General features: G+C 46.4%; 1 protein-coding gene across 1 annotated transcript; it reads right to left on the bottom strand.

The window, feature by feature from the left end:
• Positions 1–7,610: 7,610 nt before the first annotated feature.
• LOC149341542 (uncharacterized) lies at positions 7,611–16,663 on the bottom strand. Its single transcript, XM_089546677.1, has 2 exons — positions 15,191–16,663; positions 7,611–7,706 (listed from the first exon to the last, which is right to left on the bottom strand). Exons 1-2 carry the CDS (start codon positions 16,661–16,663, stop codon positions 7,611–7,613), a joined length of 1,569 nt encoding a protein of 522 aa, XP_089402803.1.
• Positions 16,664–22,484: the final 5,821 nt, after the last annotated feature.

Here is a 22,484-nt window from a genome sequence, read left to right as displayed (position 1 = left end):
GGACGAACGAGTTCGTTTTGGCAGCGCAGCAATGAATAGCAGACGTTATGTATATGCGACGCCGCCGTTCAGAGGAGAACTGTAAACAGAAGACATGAGCCGCTGTATTGTTGCATTCGCACGATTCATGAAGAATGGAATATGCATCACCGGTATAAGCACGCGTCTTCTGCAACAGAATGTGGAAGAGGCTAAAATGTATGCTTGCTCTCGTCCGATTACGTTAACGTTGTTTATGGAAGAAAATAAGTGGAAAGATGTATGGAAGAACGTGGGTTGACAGAAGGAATACAAGGATTACTGACAGCAAGAAATTAAGCTCTCGCAAAATGCAACTGGAAATTCTAGTTTATGGAAATGTCTGCCAGTAAGCACCTGGGCGAAGCGTCTAAGATACCTCATGATAGCTTTCATCTTCCAGTTTTAGCCGACGGGCTGTTGTCTTGCAAATCATACATGGCGTGTGGAAGAAATTTTTGCAGCAACTCATTTCACCTCGAAATGAATGTTACGTTGCTTTCTGTTTTTTCCCTTTTTAATGACACTTATTCAGTACTTAATTATATTTTTGTGTTTTATATTATTTTTATTCATGTTCCTCTCTCTTGATTTCCTAGAATTCTTCTTATTCAGCACTTACAAAAAGCTCAACAACCGATGTCAATGCGCCCATCGAGTTTTGATTGAATCGAAAGATGCTCTTGTTCAGACCAGGTCGATATGAGCGTAGAATTCGTCTTATAGCATCAGTGAACCAACTGTTAAAAGGAATATCTCTTTGGGTTGTTCACGGAAAGTTCCAGAAGCACTATTTTAGTTGCTGCCATTGTAGAAATATGCAGACCGCAGAGTTTTCTACTGGGCAACGCAGCAAAGCTTTTCTTCGCAACTCGTCCAGTCTTAAGGCCTGGAGAGGTGAGGATGGTGCCCCCCCCCCTCTCCCTCGAGAGTTTAGGAGCACTGACGATGTAACGAAAGACACACAACACGGTCAGCACACAAACCTAATGGCACGTACATTTTTGACTGTAGCTGTACTTGTCTTACTTTATGCTTCGTAGTACACTGCTTATGTGAACTGCTTATGTGAACTACACTGCTTCGTAGTACACTGCCAGCTCACAGGTGAAACGTCGTGTTTGCTACCTTACTTGGAATCGGAAAGGTTTGAGAGGCGCTCTAACTCCGTTCTCTTTCAATAATTTCATACACGCGGGTAGACTCTGAGAACAAACAAATATAAAGAATGGGTGCTATGGGTTGAGCACCCTACGGGCATCGACTTAAATTTTCGGAGGCTGATTCGTTGAGAGATATAGGAAGAAAGAAAACATTTTCGTCGGTCTCATATGAAGGAAATCCACAGCGCGAAAGAAAACAGGCAGAACTTTGCGAGCAGTACGCTGTTTGGATCTGTTCTTTTCTTTCTCATTTCTTAAGTAAGTGCCAAGTTATCGTTCCATGCGATTGTAACGGCTGCCAGTTCAGGTATTATTCATTAGGGCATGCCACCAAGCGGTTCATGATGCTTTTTGAACTATTGACCTCAATCTGACAACATTAAACTCGAAATTAGCCTCCCCCCCCCCCCCCCCTTCCTCCCTCTTTTTTTTATTGACATGGACACTATTAAACGAGATGTTGGTGCCTGATTATGGCGTCGGCTATTACTTCGCACATAATTGAAGAAAAACACTTGAGCTGACGACATAACGCTCTATAAAGCACCGCTACAACACATACAATCTATAGGGCAAATATTACCATAGACACGCCACAAATGTTAACATAAAATGTAAAAATTAGCTATTATTATTATTACCTAGTGATATAAAATGAGGGACGAAATGGGCATGGGCAGGGCAGGCAAGAGCACCGATAGTCCCTTATGGTAAAGGAATGGATTCCAGCAAAGTGCAAGCGTAACAAGGAGTTTCGAGGGGCAGGTGGTTGAATGAGGTAGGGATGTTCTCAGGGATAATGTGACCGTAGCTGGCATAGAACAGGACCAGTTGGAGGGGCATGGAATGCCCTTTCTGCTGTAGTGGATGCAATTAGGCTGGTGGTGGTATGTGGTCAGAACATGCTAAGGCAGTTAGTCGTTAAGAGATTATACAGCAATAACGGATTTCAGTCATGAGGCCGAATGGTAAACTGAACAGATCGTGTCAAGCCTCTTTCCCTTGGCTGCTATCCTAGACAACGTTATTTATTTTTTTCGGGTTCCCTCTGCACAAGAGCAACGCTCTCCTGCGCTTTGTTTTCTGTGGTCTAGTGAAAGGTGTGCACCAGTTCGTCATATCAGATAGGTTTGACAAGCAATGAAATGCACGTAAATTGTTGAAAAGCATCAAACCTAAATTAACCGTTCATGGCTAACATTACAGTAAATAAATGAAGTGACATTTCCATTAGGCACTCAAATTTAGTTGCGCTGCTTAAGTACTCTCTTTTGCCGACGTTCTCCATCATTCTACGTCGCCAAGGAGGGAACGCAAAGCTCCACTGCAGCTCCCAAGCAAAAGCAAAAAAAAATTAATAGTGCATTTATGCTATTTTACCGTGTGCGTTCTTTTTCAATGATGCTTCCGCTCCATGAATATGCATCTTCTTATTTTTATATTACCCAGGCTAGTAAACAACCATTACACCACTGCACAATGCTTACTAGTGGGCAGATTGTTCTCACGATAATTTAAAGTTCTCTGTGCAAGCTACGTCATCAAATAAGGGTCTTTTGAAAACACTGGCTGAGCGAAGCTGGACACTGGGCAAAAAAAAAGAAACCAAAGAGTCCGTGCACAGCTATACGTGCAGTTGATTCGCAGAAACTAATAAATATGGTTTTCAGGTAACTGCCGTGCGCTAGACCTTCTTAATTTGTGTGTGCGTGCGCATGCGCGTGCGTGTGCGTGCGTGTGTGTGTGCGCGTGCGTGCGTGTGCGTGCGTGCGTGTGTGTGTGTGTGTGTGCGTGTGCGTGTGCGTGTGCGTGTGTGCGTGCGTGCGTGTGTGTGTGTGTGTGTGTGCGCGCGCGTGCGTGCGTGTGTGCGTGTGTGTGTGTGCGTGTGCGTGTGCGTGTGCGTGTGCGCGCGCGCGTTTATTCGCGCGTGTGAAACAAGCTGGCTTTTTCTGTCCTTCGACTTTCGAAAAATCGCTCCTTATTCGTAAAATGCGTCTTCTGTGTAAAGTTTTCGAATGGACTATTGAATCGGGAAGTGGCGTTTGAATCGGCTCGGGCGATGAACAGACGCCTAGCTTTTAGAACGCTAGGAATAATGATCCAGGACAAAGTAAGGAAAATTATAATAATATTGTTGATTACAATTATTATTTATCTTCAAGCACTAAATATACAATACCAGTGAATATTGTTAGGCCGACACACCCGGCTCAAGCATTTCCATTACGGCGCACTTGCTGGCTGACCTCTCAGTCGGGACCAGAGTAGGAGCTCTCGAAAATCCGTCGCACACAAACCTAATGCAAGTTCTCGCGGCGCACTTCCGCGAGAATCCGAATTATAGTTGAAGGTCACATTGATATCACTCCCTCCTCTCACTCGTCGTGTAGGCCCGAGTGGAGAAGCGAGAAAGAGGGATGGGACAGAGACGCACTCATCAAAGTGCGTCTGACGCACAACCTCTGGTTCATGCGGGACCTGCAAAGGGCCGAGGAAACATGCACGCGAGCTTATGTAGTACCTTTGCTAAGCAGCCACTCAAACAAACAAACGAGTGGACGCTACGCGCGGGTCTGCGCGCCCTCGCGCAGCGGTGGCAGCTGGCGCGTCGGCCCGAGCTAAGCCCTAAGCCCCCGGGCGGCATCCCTCTCCTCTCAAGGCCAGCGCCATTTTCCAATCACGAGAGAGCGCGCACTGCCTCTGCGCGAGTGTTCATTAGCCGTCACCCGCAACTCCGCCACCGCCGCGTCCTCCTCTTCGAGTGGTGCGCGTCTGCTGCGCCGTGGCTTAGAGCTCCTCCTAGCCGAAGCGCGCGCGCAAAGGGCAACCTTGCTTTCTCATTTCTTCTTTCCTTCTTCCTTACTTTCTGTGTGGCTTGTGTGCTACCAAGGCTTCCCTGCCTTCCCTTACTTCGGTATTCTTCACCCTTTTTCTCCACTGCATCGTTTTTGTTGGAGCTGCCCCTCGTCGTTGCACGTTTATTGCCTAAATGCACGTTGCCTCGGCTCGATCGGTCGCATTTACGCAAAACCATGATAATACACCTTTATACGTGCCATATCTTTACGGAAGTACATTTTGCTTGCTGTGGAAAGGTCCCGATCGGCGGTGAGGAGGAAAAGCTGCAGACTAATCAACAATAGGTGTCCAAGTTACGGTCCTCGCAAAAAGAAAAGCCTTCTCGCGAATAGTGCTTGAACATAGTTTGTCTCCAAGAACATGTTTGCTATGTTTGCCTTCGTAAAGATGAGCGACCTAACCGGGAGCCGAGTTCTGCAAGCAGACGATTGTTCTAGACATTGCCGCATATGGGCAGCAGAAACGTGATCTACAAAAACCAAATTTCGGAAAATTAATTTTTATCAATACGCCCTGGTGCGGCGCTTTAACGAACTGAAAAAATAAAACTGCCCGTTCTTTCACGTGCCATGGCGGTTGAAAAAGTACGCAGACAGCGATTAAACGAAGCCTCCGGGACATAGTACAGGTTTAATTCGAACCACGTTCTAGCAGAACCAAGGCGCCGAGAATTCCAGGCGGTGCTGAAAATATTGTAGAACTTGCCTTTTTTTATGCTTGTGCCGCCAGCTGTCTGGTCACGGCTGTTAACAATACTCCCATGCAAATAATTTCTACGGAGACTAGATTCTTCGGTTGACACGTGCACGATAAACAGGCACCGTAAGAACTCCTGACATAATTACTATGAACTCAGCAGTCGGGCAATGCGCTTGAAACAAATGGACGCCGGGGAGCGACCATGAAGAAACCGATATTTAGACCGGCTTTCTGAAAAGGCGTGCACGGTCAGATTGTGTGCTGAGTGACCACTCCGTGTGAAGTGCGCGTGGTACGCATTTCAATTTCCGATGCCTTGTGGCCGCTCATACATTGGCCAGGAGCGTGAATGATTATCTGGAAAAGCGAACGTTGCAACGATGATCCGCCCTCAACAGTATCCGGGCGCTGAATTGTAGTTTGGGCTCTCACAACTCCGTGTTTCGTCGGGAGGCCCCCAGGCACAAGGATTTGCGCACGCGTCGAATTTGCGAAGCGTTCGTCATTAGCCTAGAGCAAGACACATATATGTCAGCGAACTGTGTATCGTATCTTTGAGAAAAGAGATCGCTTACTGGAGTGACTAAATGCTGTCTTGCTTTAGACTTCCTTGTCCGGCTTTTTTTTACGACAATAAACAAGAGGAAGGCAGGGCGCGTGTTGAGGTCACCTGTTCAGCATTCCAGGTAACCTTGAAACAAAAACGGGAAAAAGGACTCGCGCATTTTCAGAGGTATGCAGCTTATTAGAGTTTTATTTTTTTTTATAGAGAACAACTTACTCTCGAATTTCTTACTTTTCTGTCTAGCTAGCTTCAGTTTTTCATGAAATCAGTTGGCGGACAGTGCAGCGTCTGTAACTTTTTACTTTCCCCTTCATTAAGCCAGCCTATCTTCTCTTTTGCTATGTGTCATGTAAGCTAGCAATTTTCTCTTTTGCTGTTGGGACAGGAAGTCGCGATACAGTCATTGACTCTGGGGCCTTTTTCTCTATATTGATTTTTTTGTAACTACTTGTGAATAAATTCAAATCGAAATTCAACATGGCCGCAGTGCTTTATTTATTTATCCCATTTATCCTGTATGGAAAAAATGACCGAAAAGTAAGCAATGCTTTTGTGACATTAAGAGTAAAGATGGGATGACTGAAGTCTGCGGTACGAAAAATATACTTTTTTTTTTAACCCTGCAATGCGCTTTGTACTCAGTTGCATACATTGGAAAACCCAGTTTTTCCTCAGTGTGCGCTACTTAGCACTGATTTCTTTGGTGGTCAGATTTTCCCTGCTTTTCATTGCGAACAGAGTGACTTTTTTTATGCCAACTATTGAACGCGGCAAATAATATTTCTCAAAACTGTCAGCGCGGTAGCACGTCCTCCGCCATTTTCTTGCGGGCAGAAGATAATCCAGCTGTACTAATGTCACATTGTTTTCCCTGAATATCTAACGTCATGTGCACATTCGGAAAAGAAAATGATTCCATGATCTCTAGGGTGTTTAACCTCTGGTTTAACAGACAACTAAGGAATCAAAGAGGAAAAATATTAGTTTTGCACCGAACTCGTAAATGGTGCCTTAAGGAATTAAACACAAACCAGCATCGTCTTCACCGCTGTGGTCTTGCTCCGGGATTTCCGGAAAAAACTCGGCGCATGCGCGATGTGCTCATATAAAGATTAGCTTTATTGACGAGCGTCACGACGTTGGTTCGTTGGGACGCTATTTTCTACATACTAAATATGCAGAGGTCGGGAACGCTGGTTAGGACGTAGATTGCAGTTCGTACTCAATTTTTACAAAATACATGCCTCATATTTATTTGGAGGCTTCGCTTGGGAGTGGGTAAGTTGGTCTGCTTTTAATAATAACGGGAATTCGGTATAGCGCTAAGCGGTAACAATCTTAAAAAGGTTCAAGGTGCTCTTAGCGTCAGTGACAGGGGCTATTTATTCTAACTGACGTTATGATAGTAGTTTCGACTCCGTGATTCAAGCTTTCTTTCTAAAGTTTAAGAGTGAGGGACTATGCAGGGTTACATACCCAGAAATTTTGGACAAGCGTATTTTTTAACAGGAAATGGTTTATGAAAGATATTTTTCGTGTATCACAAGATTTGACAACAAGAGTGAATATATCCGCAGGACTCCCTTCGCCAGGCTTGCATTTTATTGCTATTAACGTTCTTGCTGTGGTGAAGAACGCTCCCCCATTGATTTTCTAAGGCATCCCTAACCACTAAATGCGAGTGTAAAACAAACTTCAAAAGCAAGATATTTCTAGGCATAGGGAGACTGATCCATTACCTTCAATATTTCCATAACAGTACCTTACAGTGTTCCAATATTCAAAATTGATGTCCAAAAAACATTGACTTTAGCTTAATTCACCTTCTTGAATGAATGAATGAATGAATGAATGAATGAATGAATGAATGAATGAATGAATGAATGAATGAATGAATGAATGAATGAATGAATGAATGAATGAATGAATGAATGAATGAATGAATGAATGACGCGTTAACGGCACTGATAGAAAAGAAAGACACAGATTTTGCGCGGTGGTTGAATAGGGTCCCATTCAAGTAGTAACCCTTTTTTGCGATAAATGAACCACTTTTTCGTGTTCAAACTTAACAACAGAATGGTTAACTGCGACGGTTCTGTCTTCCTACTGCGGGCCCGATTGATGCCACTACTGCATTTTCCACCTGTTGCAGACGTATAGATCCTGATGCTGTTGTTTCGTAACCTAAAGCCGCTACAACGATCTAAGACACAGGCAGTTTGTGATGACGTCACAAGGTCTCGTGACTTACGTGGCCCCCCTGCCACCTTCGTTCCTGACAACGATTTGTTTCTGACAGAAGGTCACACGGCGATGACGAGCGCCAAGCCAGCAAGCAGGCGCAAAGAGAAGCAGACGAACACTTCTCGAAGACTCTCAGTAGTGGGTGACGGTGGGGGCTAAGAGAATGAATAGGAGCAAAAAGAGCAATTAACTTCAGTAGCGGCGGCAGAGACCGGAGAACCTCGTAATTGCCAGGATCTGAATAACGGTCGTACTCAGTTTAAACACAGCGAAGAGCTTAGGGTGATGCATCTCCGCTTTCACATATAGAGATTTGTCACGCGCTTCTTGAAAAAACTGTTAACATCACGCGAGCGTGCATAAGTTTGCTCGCCTACTACTGCGAAGCAGAAAAAAATACCTTACGATGGTACTGTTCAACCTAGCAAAACGCCTGCTGTCTTGCCTATCAGCAGTGGCGGCCGGACACCTCGCTCGTCGATATTGCTTGGCACGCAATATTACTCGGCATATGTCATTTATCGTCGGTGTGCTCGTGAAAGCTATTGATTAAAAACAGAAAAAAAACAATCTCCTACCTAACTTAAGGTTTGTTTTAGCTCTAGGAGCTGCCAAGGACTGCAGGTACGTGGATAAAATTTGTTTTCGCTGACAAGGTTCACGCTGGTCGTACGTCGCATGCATTTATGCACCTATTGTGCAATAAAAATGTTGGTATTCATGCACCACGTTGTACACTCTCTCGAACACACACTGGCCGCCTTTCGGGCTATTATCGAGCTGCCGCAGAGAAGCCCCGGTGTTCGTAATGTAGTAACGACCGATGAGACTAAAAGATCGAAGCGGCGGCGCTACCTTTGCTCGGTTCACAAAACAAGAACTTCTCCACGAAAATAAAAGGGCTAATGAACAACGCACACAAAAAAGAGACTACTCTACTCGTGTCACGACAGTGCCGCTGCCTGTGATAGCGGCTAATACCCAGAAAGAATTCACTTCATGGTTGGCCGCGCACCGCGAATTTCCATAGCGGCACGTCCTGGGACCGGGAGAGGTGGGACTCTGCTACGCGTCTGGGAAACATGCAAATGCCCATAATTGTCCGAGAATTCTGGAAACACAGCCACTGCCTACGCAACCAACCGGCACTTTCACTGGGTTCCCGCGCGCGTGTGACCTGCGTCGGCCCGACCAACCTGCGCCCGGCATTCTTGCGCACACGTGTTCGCCGAAACAATGGACCAACCGATGGCGTGAACGCGCAGCACAGCGGGGGTGTTTCATCCCCTCCTGCTTTCCTGCTGGTTTATGTGATGCTATTTTTGTAGTTCGGAGGACTTCGTTGTGTTCACGAGCGAGTGCTTGAGGTGCCTGCCGTCGCGCGCTCACTGCCGTTGTCGTCAGCGTGCCGAGCTGTGAGCGAGTCGCCGCGTTCAGGTCGTTAATTCGCTCCTCGGTGATGAGGTTTGTCGTTTGCACCTGTTAGCAGTTGCGCTGATGCGAAGAGGGGCTGCGAACTGACCTGGAGCGAACTCCTGACGACACTGGCAGTGCATACTGCGACCGCGCTTTTGGAGCTTCCGATGGTCGGTGAGAGAGCACCCGCCAAAACAATGCGATGTAGCTTAAAGTAAATGCGCGAACCTCATAAAAAGCCATAAAATTCTCCGCGGGAAAATACTGCAGTCACGACATAATGCATCCAGTTTCTTTCAGGACGTAATACACAGTTACTAGATAGAGGGAATGTGACAGAAGCCAACAGCCACAGAAACCAAGGGGAATGGTAAACAAGGGACATGCGCTCAAAGAGAGTCGCACGAAATCTTATCAAGTCCATGAGAATGCCTATTGTCGTAGAGTTCTGTGCCATGTATGCTTCATTCCATTTCGGAACACGCATTCGACCGTTGAGTTATCATACTTGCATTAGCACTAACAAAATGGCTTTTTAATTTGCAGTGTTTGCTTGCTTGCAGATACCAGGGTTAGGATACGCAACACACCACATGTGGTCAAAGCATGAAGTACATAAGGAGAGGGTCAAAAAGGTTTGAAAAACGCTAATAAACAATTGCATATTTATGTGCATCCACTCATACAAGTTCCACAATCCCGCTAACTTCCTTCTGTGGTTCTAGTATACAGGGTTTTGAAAAACCAAGTCATTCATGGCGGAATTTTGAGAGATCAGTCCGACAGAATGCTTTTTTGGCAAATGAGCTGTGCCCGAGCGCAGCTGTTACGAAACAAGGGTTTTCCACAAGTCTCCCTATCTCTTATCTAAAAAATGCCGGTGATAGAGTATGAAGCCCAAATTAACACGTTAAACAAGCGACAGGTGGCAAACGGTGGTGGTGCAAGTGATCAAAGCGAAATTAATGGTCAGCGCTAGAGCACCGCACCGAGCCTTTTGTTCACATATTTTAAACAGCAAGAGCTCAGAAGTGGAGCAACGACTATCTTGTCGCTCCACTCACCATCAATCTGTGTCAAAATTCAATCCACTAACACCTTAGACCTGCATGTCGGCGGTCTGAGCTGCTAAACGTGTTTTAAATCATAGGCAACGCATAACAATAGGAAAGGTTACGGTAGCTCTGGAGTAAAACCAATCACGTGTTGCTTTGCGCAAGTAGCTAGGCCTACATCTGCGGTGTTCCTTTAGACGTCAAGCAGGTATATGACATTTGACAAGTGAAACCATTTGTTATGCAACAAATTTCACTCTAAGCCTAGTGATCGTACAAGCGTCTAATATTTCTGGGGACCTTCGTTTTCGTGAAAAACATGGGTCTAGGCAAATCTTAAACCCTAAGTAGATTGCTTGGAGATTAGATGCAACCCAATTTCTATTCGAAAATGCGCCGTCTTGCGAACGGAGTGCTCCAGTGCATAGATTTTCAAGACACCTCGCAAAATGAACACCACGTGCTTTGACTTCAAACATAGAGGCCTTAAGCCTTTTGTAACGCTATTTGTATTCATGATACGACTTAATGTTAGGGTAAGTTCAAATGATGAGTTCTAGAAGTGTGACGAAAAACATGGGCACTGACTCGACGTCTTATTGGTTAATAGTGCGAGGACAAGGTCTAGTTGGTTGTTCATAATGCTCACAACGTTGTGCACTTAACGGCCACAACACGGAACAAATGACACTGGCACGGTGTATTTAAGCGTAATTTGTTTCATGTTCGTGTCATGAATTGTATAGCGCGTTGTAAGCATTGTCTTGTTGGCATCATTGCATCAAGCGCTACCTATGCTAACGACGTTGTGCCTCAATGCTCTGATTCGAATAAACTACTCGCTGACATATTAAGTGAAATTTTCGTTAATGTAAATATCCAGGCTTTCAGTTCTTGCACGAACATGGAAGTGTTGCGTAGGCAATAGTAATGCTTGAGAAGAAATAACTGTAATAACTTAGTGAAAAAGCAGCATCTCATTATGTGAGGTTTTTTATTAAACCTGACACTTTCTTACTCTATACAAAGATAATGATCAGAAGACTTAACCAATTTACCTCCCGAACTAAAACGAGCATTTCTATTAAATTGTATTTTGCTGCAGAAAGTGGCCCGGCAAACCCCGAATAGAATTTTTTGCTTCATACTTAATTTTGTCTAAGATTCGAGCTCACAAAATTTCGTTTAATTTGCACCCCTTGCTTTCGGCAAAAAATAAAGCCCGAGAGCGACGGTCCCTAAATATATCCTGCATTCTATTACAGTGGACTGATCGAAAAACGCAGCGTTATAAACAAGCTATGCGCACAAGACTATGCCTTTGTTCTTCATCTTTCTTAAACTATGAAGATCGTTAAGAGGGTTGCTGGTTTTTATAGTCCCAAAGCATCAGAAGCGTAAAGAAAATTCTGAACTAGGTTGGTATACAGGATGCCCTGAGTTCTGCATTCGCTCAATTTTTTTTCCCCAGACTGCAGCACAGCAGTCAGAAAATGAAGATAGCGCGGAAAGCAGCAGCCAATAAAGTGTCGTGATAAAGCCACGTATTAGAACTCCAGCGCACCTATAAGCGTGCCACGTCCACGTTTTGAAGACACTAGACTGTGCAACGTAAAGCGCCTGCGCCGCTTAGTTTCGTCGGTACAATACCGAAAATAATATTGTGACTTATCTATTCCACTTATCTACCCATGCACTCGTACAAATTAAGATTTTGAACTAAGTTCACGAATAAAGTATTGAGTGGAAGCACAAATTTACACTTGAAGAACTTGAGCGTGTGCAAGCGTGCGTGAGTGTGCGTGTGTACTGTGTGAGGCTGCAACGTGTCTTCTTGAAGGTGGTGCTTAAGAAGCGGTAGTGCAATTCTGCATTTCCGGAGCGCTTCCTATAACTTTTCCTCTTTATTAGCAGCTTGCCTCTTCACTAACGAACTAGAGAGTACAGCCGTTTTCGGTACACAGAGTCGTAGACCAATCGCTTGATTTTTAACCAAACTTCCCTGTCACCTGCATACGTGTTTACGTTCAGTGTAGAGTCCATGCTTTTCCTTCCCCGACGGATACACAACATCCCTCAGCAGCGCACGCCACCCACTGCTCTTAAGGGTAAACAGCTCGAAAAACGTTGACGCAAAGCAGAGGAAACACAGGACGAGCGCGATTCAGTAGAACTGAGTCCTTCGTAAGCTTTAGTCAACCTCAGCAAGGTTGACGACTGCGCGAGTTGCTACTGATGCACCAAAAAACCGGTCTAAACACGTAACACAGAAAGAGAGGAGAAATGAAGAAGAAAGAAATAGAGAAAAGAAAGTTTTCTCCTCTTTTCCTGTGTTGCGTCTCTTGGCTGGTTTTTAGACTGAGCTTTCGAGAGCCACGCGGATTGGCTTTGACTTGATCGCGACATGATTTTTTTTTTTTCAGAACGCAACGTACGGTAATGTCAGATTTTTCGCCTTCCACAGCACTTTCATCGCTGGGCCTGCAACCACCCTCATCTCGACGAAGGACTGAGTCTTTAAAATTTTTGTATTGCATTATTAACTCTTTCTGCCGGACCTCTGCAAATGATTACCTAATCCCTGCTATACCATCTAAAACTAGAAGTCACCACAACCTAAACATCACGCCTTATTTTGCCCGCACGGACACTTTTAAATACAGTTTTTTTCCGCGTGCAATCGAATACTGGAATTGTTTACCCGGTTCTACTCGCTCTCTTCCTTTAGAGCTGTTTTTAACGGCTATTGAATAGTTTTTTCGTTTTTCTTGTTTTCACTCGTACTGTTTCGGATGTTTGCCATTGTTGTGCTCCATGTTTTCCTACACTGTTGTTCACACCCACCCCTGCAATAGCCCAATAGGGCTGCAGTATGTATAAATAAATAAATAAATAAATAAATATGTATAATTGGTGATTTCTCAAAACAAGTTATTATAAATATGGTCGCATGGTATACGCATACGAAAGTTGTTTTTTTTTTGTTGTTGTTGTCTTTGCTGTAAAACAGACAGCGCGGCAGGAATCGAGCCTAATATATACCGATGCTGTGTGGCCATGTGCCCACATCTCCCCTCCACCTCCATGCGCATAGCACTGTGTGGTAGGCACAAAATGTAGCTCCAGCTTGTGCAAACTAATACCTTGTTTAACCGCTTTGACCCCGGACGCAGCAAAGCAACCGGAACAAACTATGCACTTGTGGGACATCTGTCACTTACGGGACCCCCTGCTTAAGAGGAGGTTGAGGAGAGGTATGCCAAATTTTAACTGGACCGAACTTATGCCTTTCACTTTATAACTGCAGTGAATTTTGCCTGATGGGAAGCAGCTATGAAAAAGACACCCATGAGGCAACGGAAAGGGTATCATATTCATCATCTGGCTTTAACAGTGTCTAGTTCGTTGCCGATTTGAAAAAAAAAAAAGCGAAAACTAAACGGCATCACAACAGACAGTTGGTGGAGCTGGAAGCCGCAGATGTAAGGTTAAAGAATAGCTAAAATTACCTGGCAAAGGTTACTGAACGTATAGATACATCGGCAGTCAGAATCTTAGCAAACCGATGGTGGCGGAACATTTTTGTTTTCATGAAAGGTTTTCCCCGCAGTCTTTATATAAATACAGCCGAGCCCGGATATATTGAACCCAGATATTTGTAATAATTGGCTATATGAAGAACACAGCTTATCTCCTTGATCATTCTTTGTGAAGGTGTAAAAAGATTTGAGCAGCGAACTCTAATTTTGCAGGTCATGCGACATATCGAATGGCGCGCCATGCACCTGCAAGTGGACTTCTCCTAACAGCATCCTTTGAATACTTTTTGCCCGTGGAGACAGGTCGGAAGCATGCCTTCACCTGCTGGGAGCGCTAGAGCTGTGAAACCACGGAACGAGGTGAACGTGGTATGTTCTTGATGATTGCTTTCGATCTCATGTACTCAATTATCAAGCTACGTTCATGTCATGCAGTGAAGCCATCCCAACTAAAGCCTACCGGCTGTTTTCGCCTGGTGTGTTTCTCTCGCTTCGCTCGTTTCGCTACCGAAGGCGCTGTGGGAACCCAATATAACTCAATTTTAGTCAGATATTGCTGCATTTATAGCGTATTGGTAACAGGATTAAGCAGCATATGACAGACTGTGGCTAGTTCCAAACAGCGTCCACAGCACATTTGATGCGAAGCAAGATAGGCCTAGCAACGCCTAGCGAGCAGTGCGGTGCCAGCAGCCCGGCGAACGGCAGGTCACTGCAAGAACGCGTCACTTGTGTTGGTACAACGTAGGCTTGCTTCTAGATTACAGGTAAGGTTACCTATTTGGAATGTTTTTACATATCGCACTATCGATAACTCCAAATATTTCTTGATCCGCTACCAGATCGATATTTCCGGGTTTAATTAACGAACGAACGAACTAACGTATGAAGTCTAGGGTTCGACGGAATCCCGTCTGGCGAGGAAAATTCATAGTTATTTGTCGAAGAAAACATACACTCGCCAAGATTCAAAGAAAAATAAAAAGAATTGACGTTTCGGCGCCCGTACGGGTGCCTTGATCACAAAGAAGCGAAGAACGGGCAGGAGAGCTATATATGGGCGGTTTTTTGAAGGGTGCGCAGGAATATCTCTGGGAGATTGCCACGGGTCCGGTTAATCGTGTTTGGCGTGGATGGAATGCACAATGATTCTATGAGAAGGCATTTTGGTAATGATTCTTCCTTTGCAATTACACGTGCTGCGTCCCAGTCGATGGTATGGCCAGTTTCTTGATGATGTTGCGCTAAAGTGTTTGAGTTAGATTTTTTTTTGGCGACGTCATTTTGGTGCTGGTTGAGCCTTGTCTTGAGTTTTCCTGTTTCTCCGATATAGGAGGCGTCACAATCACGGCAGGGGATCTTGTAGACCACACCTGGAAAGATATCGAGGTCAAGAGGATCCTTGACTCGCAAGAGTCGTTGCTGAAGTTTGCACGACGGAACGTGGGCCACATGAATGTCATACTCTGAAAAGATCCGAGCAAGGGTCTCACTCACACCATGGGCATATGGAATCGGTACCCGCTTCTTTGCGCATGCGTCAGTTCGGATAGTCGGAGCAGAGGCGCGTCGTTCCTGGGATCGCAGTATTTGGGCTGGGTAGCCGTTCCGTATCAGGTCTTGCCTGACCTGTTTAACTTCTGCTGCTCTGCGCTTAGGACTTGAGCATATCCTAAATGCGCGGTTGAACAGAGACACAGCGACTGAGCGCTTGTGCCCGATGGGATGAGATGACTGAAAGTTTAGGTACCTTCCGGTGTGAGTGGGCTTCCGATAGACGGTGGTTTGCAGAGAATGCGGTGAGCGTTCCACGAGGACGTCGAGGAAAGCGATGTGGCCATCCACCTCCTCCTCTATGGTGAACTGAATGCTTTGCTGGAACGTGTTGAGGTGCGCTAGAAACCTGTGTACGTCTGGCTGGTTGATGACACAGAAGCAGTCATCGACATAGCGTACAAAAAACTGCGGTGGGAGGTCGAATGAGGCAAGTGCTGCGGATTCTATTGATTCTAAGGCAAGGTTTGCACATACTACAGAAACTGAGGCACCCATGGCTGTTCCGAAAGTCTGTCTGTAGAAGTTCTTGTTGAAGGTGAAGTAAGTATTGGAGAGGCAGAATTTTAAGAGTCGGCAGAGGTCGTCGGCTTCAATCGGGGTTCGTTCAGGCAGAGTCGCGTCTTCGTTCAGGGCTTTCTTGCAACACTCCACCGCAAAATCCACAGGCACAGATGTGAACATAGACTTCACATCGAAAGAAGCCATTACTTGGGTGTCGTCAATGGGCACATTCTTCAGCTTCTCGACGAAGTCGCTTACCTTCCGGACATGCGTGGCGGTTTTTCCCGCTAAAGGGGCCAACACCCGGTGAAGGTAGACAGAGAGCTTGTTCAACGGCGACCGTGTAAAGTCCACAATTGGACGGAGCGGTGTGCCCTCCTTGTGCACTTTTGGCACGCCGTAGATGGCAGGAGCGGCGCCATTGTGACATAGAAGCTTGTTGTAGATATATTGTCCATCGGACGGGGGGACGTATTTGAATACCTCAGCGTGAAACTTCTGAAGTTCAGCTTCTATCTTTCTGGTCGGGTCCCGGTTTATCTTAGCATAGGTATTTTTTTCCTCCAAAAGTGCCGACATCTTTTCTACATAATCAGTCCGATCAAACACCACAGTAGCGTTCCCCTTGTCGGCCGGAAGGATCACGACTGCCTCATTCTTTTTTAATCTTTTGAGGGCTTCCTGTTCAGGGCGTGAGAGTGCGCTGTCTTTTTCTTTGCGTAACTTTGAAAGTGCTCCGATGGCACGATAACGTGCCTGGTCGCGTAGACTGGCGTCAATCTTTCGCACTGCTAGCTCAACGGCACATGTCATGCTTTTCGCATCGGGGACGGGCCCAGCGTTGAAGTTGAGCCCCTTGTTAAGAAGCGAGAGTTCAGCTTGGTCTAGCTTGTACGAAGACAGGTTGTGTACGCATGATGCTGCTGTCTCTTTTGTCTGCCGCCCTAGGAGCAACCGGAACTTCGTTTCTTGACTCTGCTGTCTTTGTTCCTGAGTGTTCGCTGCCAAACTGTTCGCGTAGAGCAGGACATCAAAGGCGTCCATAGCAAGGGTACGTTCTAGTGACTGTTGAGCGAAGAAGATGTCGTTCTCCAGGCGCTTAATCGTTGATTTTGTCTCCAGAATTCTCGCTTGTAGTAGAAGTTTTTCGGCTCGAGCGATAACACTTTTCCCAAACGGGGTACATACCAGAATTGGTAGACGTATGGACTTCGGGACCAACCCATGGCTCTTGCATCGGAGGTTGAAGCGTAGGTAGCACTGGAATGAGGTAAGCCTTGTTTTCAGTACGACGAACTGTCGAATCTTCGTTACGGCTGGCGGCCCGTACTTTTCGCGGCGAGTAGTGAAGTCTAGGGTTCGACGGAATCCCGTCTGGCGAGGATAATTCATAGTTATTTGTCGAAGAAAACATACACTCGCCAAGGTTCAAAGAAAGAGACACTAGTGAACTAACGTATGTTTATCTAACATCATGAGGACTGTATGTGCAGGCTAATTCCGAGCGTCTGAATTGCACCCAATGCGGATAAATCTCAGGGAATTCGCCTGGAATTAAAAAAAAATACTCTATTCTAAATTTACATTAATGTTCAACAAAGTTTTGGCGGCAGCCGTAGACAACCTTCCTCAGGTGACTATAGGAAAACTTAGAGCACAGAAATGACGTATTTACCTGTAGGCGCTACTCACTCCGTTCTCAATGTGCGGCAGAACGTCTCGGAATAATCTTTATTTAAAGGAACTCTCCTGAAAGAAAAACCAAAAACCACAGACGGTTGTGTCAACGTCACTTCATTCCCCTGAGTTTACTTTAATAGTCTCCAGCTGAACCTGGGCTCTCCGTCTCAATAGCCAGTACCCTAACCACTGAACCACCGTGGTGGGTTTCTTTCCTTGGACATTGCAGAAATTTCTTCTTAAAATTTAGCACTTAAAAAATGTGCCTTGGACGTCACAAAGAACACACTCAAAATGAACATGAAACAAATTCATCTGTTCTGCTTGAACTGCATAGTCAACGGCGGCGGCGGTGAACCTGGTGAGAAAGCCCGGTCAAAAAATGTGCCCTAGATTTAAGGAGTGCTCAGGTGCAGCCTATGTCAAAAGTATAGAGCCCTAAGGAGTTCGCTTCTGGATCACGATGCGTGGGTCTTTATGCATTTCCAGAGTTCACATTCTCTTGGAGATGAGAGGAACTCTTGTCTTCACCTGAGTGTAACTTCCACAGTTGCTATAAGATCCTCAATACACGACTCAGAAGCACACCCTTTGGGCTCTTTACTTTTAACAAAGACCATGCATTCACCTGGCGGAAACAGCGCACGAAGCAAGTTTCCTTTGACACGTTTCGAAAACATCTGCACACAGGTATCTCTTTCTCCCGCAAGGAGCGCGCATGTGCTCATAAAACGCAAACGCTTGAGATGCGGTGAGCGTGAGAAAAGAAAGGAGACATTTGTTGGCGTTTTCCGCTCGCGCAACTTCGCGAAATGCGCTCGCGCGTAAAGCGGCACCGGGTTCCCTCCGATAGACGGGCCAGCGCTAAAGCGCCGCATAAACCCACTGTTGACTCTCCGACTTTGAGGCCGGCGCGAGCCTCGTCAGCGGAAACGAGCAAACGGCCTTCACAGCTGCGATCTGCGCCGCGCCGCAGTCAGCGGCGGCGCGGTCTGAATGGCGAGCGCTCTGAGCGGAACGCGCGGGTTGTCTGTTATGACCTGTGTGCCTCGGCTGCCGACTGTGGCGGCGACCGGGCTTCTCGTTGGCCCGAATGTGAGACGTGCGCGACGAACCCCGTTAATTACAAGGGCAGGTGTAGCGCCCTCGCGCCCGTGCGCACCCGCACAAACGCTGTTTTCGACTCCGCTGTGCTCAGCAACCGTAATTGCTTCCCCGAGGCTGTGGCGGCGGTGCGGGCGGTGGATGCACGAAAATGGAATGCTCGCTGCTTGTCTTGGGCTTCCTTTCTTTTCTTATAATTTTTTTGTAGAAAGAGAGTTATAGACAATCCGGACACGCGATCCCATAGCGCGGTTGGTGGATCCGTTCGTCGCTGTGCGCGAACGTTCGGCGTCGGAGTCCTTTTTCATTGTTGCTTGGACAGTGGTTTAGCTCGGCGCGAGCGGTTGTTTGTACGTGCGCTGGGGATTCTCCGTTGGGCGACAGCAGAGCGACTGATGCATCGAACGTGGAAAGGTAGACAATCACGTTGGTTCTTTCCTCCGGGCTAACATAGTGGCCGGAGCTACATCAGAGAAAGTACAGTAGTGTAGGAACGAGCCGTGGAAGCAAACGAAGAGAGAAGTGTGTTTATATCTGGGCTGCTACAAATGCGGGAATATCTTTATGCCGACTATAACTGCAGACATTTCATTCAGAAATGCGTTGTTGGTCCGATTTTGTTAGCGGATTTTCATGCTCGCCGATCCTTACGCCATTGTTTTATATGACTGCGTTGGCTGAAAAAGTTGAGGTGCCTTTCTAAGACCGTAGCGGTAATTCTGACATACAGTCTGTTGTTTTTTAGGGTTTTTGATTTGCTTCTCTTTGTCTGTGAGCCATTTTTTTAGCGAAGACATAAAGTAAGTACAGTACTATCAAGTAGGCGAGTGCTTTTTTGAGCTGTTACTTCTCATTCATGGGTCAACTACTTCGCTACTTAAGACGTTGAGAAGATGGCTGGCGCAGTTTTTTCTTCCTACCTCTTGGTGTGAAAGAGGTGCAGTGAATTAGCCATATTGTTTCATGATGAAAGCAGGTTACTTAACTATCAAAGGTGATTCCATGTTCTTTTAAACTCATTTATACCGGGACACGTTCACTGGAGACTCCACTTTTTAGGTTCCATTATATGAGCCTGGTGATTACTCTTTTCTTTCTCTATCTTTCAGGCCACTGCTCCTTATAATGACCTCACGTTACCTCGTAAAACGTGCACTGAAAAGACCTCCGCGGTTACTGTGTCTTGCTGCAGAGCCCATGTTCCCAGGGTGACTCCGGCCACGGTGGCAGGAATCGTGTTGGCAGGGAAGAGCAGAAAAGACCCTCAACGAGACTCTGGTACATAGCAGTGAACTCCGTATGGCTTCAATTCGTCTGAAATTTGCCCACCTTACAGCCCATACTAGTGCAGTAGCACTTAAAAATCGTTTGATCAACCTTGTGTTTTGCTCATGGCAAGCGAAGCAATTCACGCGTGAACACTGCACAGAAAGCAACATTTGAAGGCTTAGTAGCCGGCTGATAATAGCATGTCGTAAACTCTTGCATAAAATGTAAAAGGCGAACATGCAGTGTGACTATATATGTGCAGTATTGAGTTGTACGGGTGTGATATTAAGCTGGATTTTCAGGCACTTACATAGGACGCTTACATTATTCGAAACCGTTTGAGGACCATTTACTCGTAGTACAAGTTAACTTCCTACAGACACAAGCGCTCAACTCCGTTCGTTTCGATCAGCTTAAATCCAGCTGATGCATTGAGCGCGCCACTATTTCCTTCGCAAGAATCTATTTCTTGATTCTTTTCCACGCATTCACCTCACTCAAGGTGGCTTCTCTGCAAAGAGCCGCAGTTCAAACAACCGCGTCGGAGAGTCCTTGCACACGGAGCACAACAGAAGTCCCGAACTCGAGTCAGCACTGCATAGGGAATTCTTCGAGGCCTGATTAACCCCGCGCATTTCCAATCGCCCCAGGGCATCAGCGGGAGCAAAGAGGTCCCCCAGCCAAGATAGACAAGAAAGCTTCTTTCCGACTTTCCTTGCTTTCCGCTGCTGCCTCCGTTTCGCTAACCGAATTCTCTTTCTTACCCGGCCTCCGCGATTCTGCTAAGACGGCGTGATCTTAGAGCGTTGCCAGAAGCCCCGCGCGGAGCTTCGCTTGCTAGTCAAGCTCGGGTGTCTTCTGTGGGCGAGGGCAGTTTTTTTCAGCCCGAAAGGCCGGGGCGACCACTCACAACCGGAAAGGCCTAAATTGTTATACAGCAGCGCTTATCTACAGCTGGGAGCAAAGTCTGCGAAACGCTGTCGTCTAGTCACAGCTTGCAGCCGCAGGCCTAAATGAAGGCACACAAAGTCGGAGCGAGTTAATTAGTTACAGTGTCAACGGACTTTGACTCCTCTTTTTTTCTCCCCGCCTTGTGCTTGCATTGGGCTCTTTCCTGCTGCTTTCGGCACCTTTAGCCGGCTAGAAAACTCTGCGCAGGGGACGAAACTTTCTGCCACCGAGGCAGAAGGAAGTCACATTGGCGAGAAAGAAGGAAAAAAGGGAGACGACGAAAAAATGACGTGGGCCTAAGGGGAGGGTATCCGCAGAAGGAGCGGAAATTGCAGCGACACAGAAAGGGAGATAAATAATAAAGAAAACGAACAGAATAGAGAAGCGACGATCGAAAGGCACAAAATAAAAGAGGGAGAGAGGAAGGAGTGAGTGAAGACGCGTGCGAGGGGTCCCAGCGCGCTCGCCCAATTTGCGGTCCATTTAGTCGCCAGCGCAGCGGCGCACAAGACAAACCCTTCCGCGTAATTGAACAGGCTGGACACACAGAGGAGGCGGCCAGTGCAAGACAAGACGGCGGTGGCGGCTGCAGCGCAAGCAGCCACATGCGCCGCGCCACGGCCAGCGGTCAATGCGTTCCGCGAAGCGTGTCAAGTAAACGCATTTGGGCCAAAAAAAGAAACGAATGAAACGAGCATTGGGCGGCCGACGACGAAAGGAGCACCCCTTTCTGTTGAGCTGGCCAGAAACGTAGGCTAGCCTTAGCTGCGTGTTCTAATTTGATGACTAGGCGAGTGCCCTGACGGCGCGCATGGCAAAAGGCTGGCGCAGTGTGCCCTTTGCAGCTGTGCGCCCGCGTGTGAGAGCTTTTTCTCCTCTGTGCTGTTGGTTCAGAGAGAACGGGCCAGGACGAGATGATTGCTAACATGCGCTTATTAAAGCTTCCGGTTGTCGTCAGGCGTGCTTAAATGGCATTCGAAGCACCGGTTCTTACCGCTGTGACGTCAAACTGTCCTTGTTTAGAGCCAGTGAACGGGGGGGGGGGGGGGGGGGGGGGGGAAGCAATAGCATTAGTGCACTAACTCTTCAGGAAGAAACTGAGCAAGAAAGGTTGACCTGAAAGTGAAAAATGGGTATAGATATTGTACTTGAAGTAGTTGCCTAATTTTAAAATCTGACGTGTTAGAAAGATTTCGCGCACATTACAACTACACGCATAAGAATAAATAACTTTGAATGCGCTTTGTACCCTAAGGAAGCCGAGACTGTGGTGATGCTTGTTTTCGACCTCTCTCCAAATGCGATGTCTTGGTAATAGAAGGGAGCTATTAAAAGTTTCAAAGGAAGAATCACACAGGGAAAGCGCAGATACAACACTCTTTACTTAAGCCAGGGCAGCTGAAGTGGCACATGCAAGCTAGCCTACCGCAAAAAAAGGCCACGCATTAACCGCAGAGAACCACAGCAGAATCCTGCTTTAGGCAAGTTGGTCCATGAGACAAGGTCTTCTTAGAACAGCGTGAAATTAACGTAACAACTTGGATGGAATATATTATGACGGGGCGTGCGCTTCATGCGTTCCTTCTGGCCGCCGGTCTTTATGTTTTACTTGTAAGTAATCCCGTTGATTTCGCGCCGATTTTCAAAGACATTGAGAAGTACAGCCCGGCGAAACTATGGAAAAGCTACTTTGGTGAATTATTGACTCTCTTAAGGGATAACTATGAAAAAATTTCAGCTGATCTTGCAGTCGAGAGTCGCTGCATGCATGAGATGCAATGCAGGAAACACGTAGTGCATTATAAACGGTTCTTTCCCGAAGTCGTTGGCCAGAGTAGCGAACGTTTCCCCCTTGTTTGTT

Source organism: Amblyomma mixtum, chromosome 5 (genome assembly GCF_055824585.1).
Source record: "Amblyomma mixtum isolate Tamu chromosome 5, ASM5582458v1, whole genome shotgun sequence".
NCBI lineage: Eukaryota > Metazoa > Arthropoda > Arachnida > Ixodida > Ixodidae > Amblyomma > Amblyomma mixtum.
This window is presented reverse-complemented; position numbering and strand designations above follow the sequence as displayed.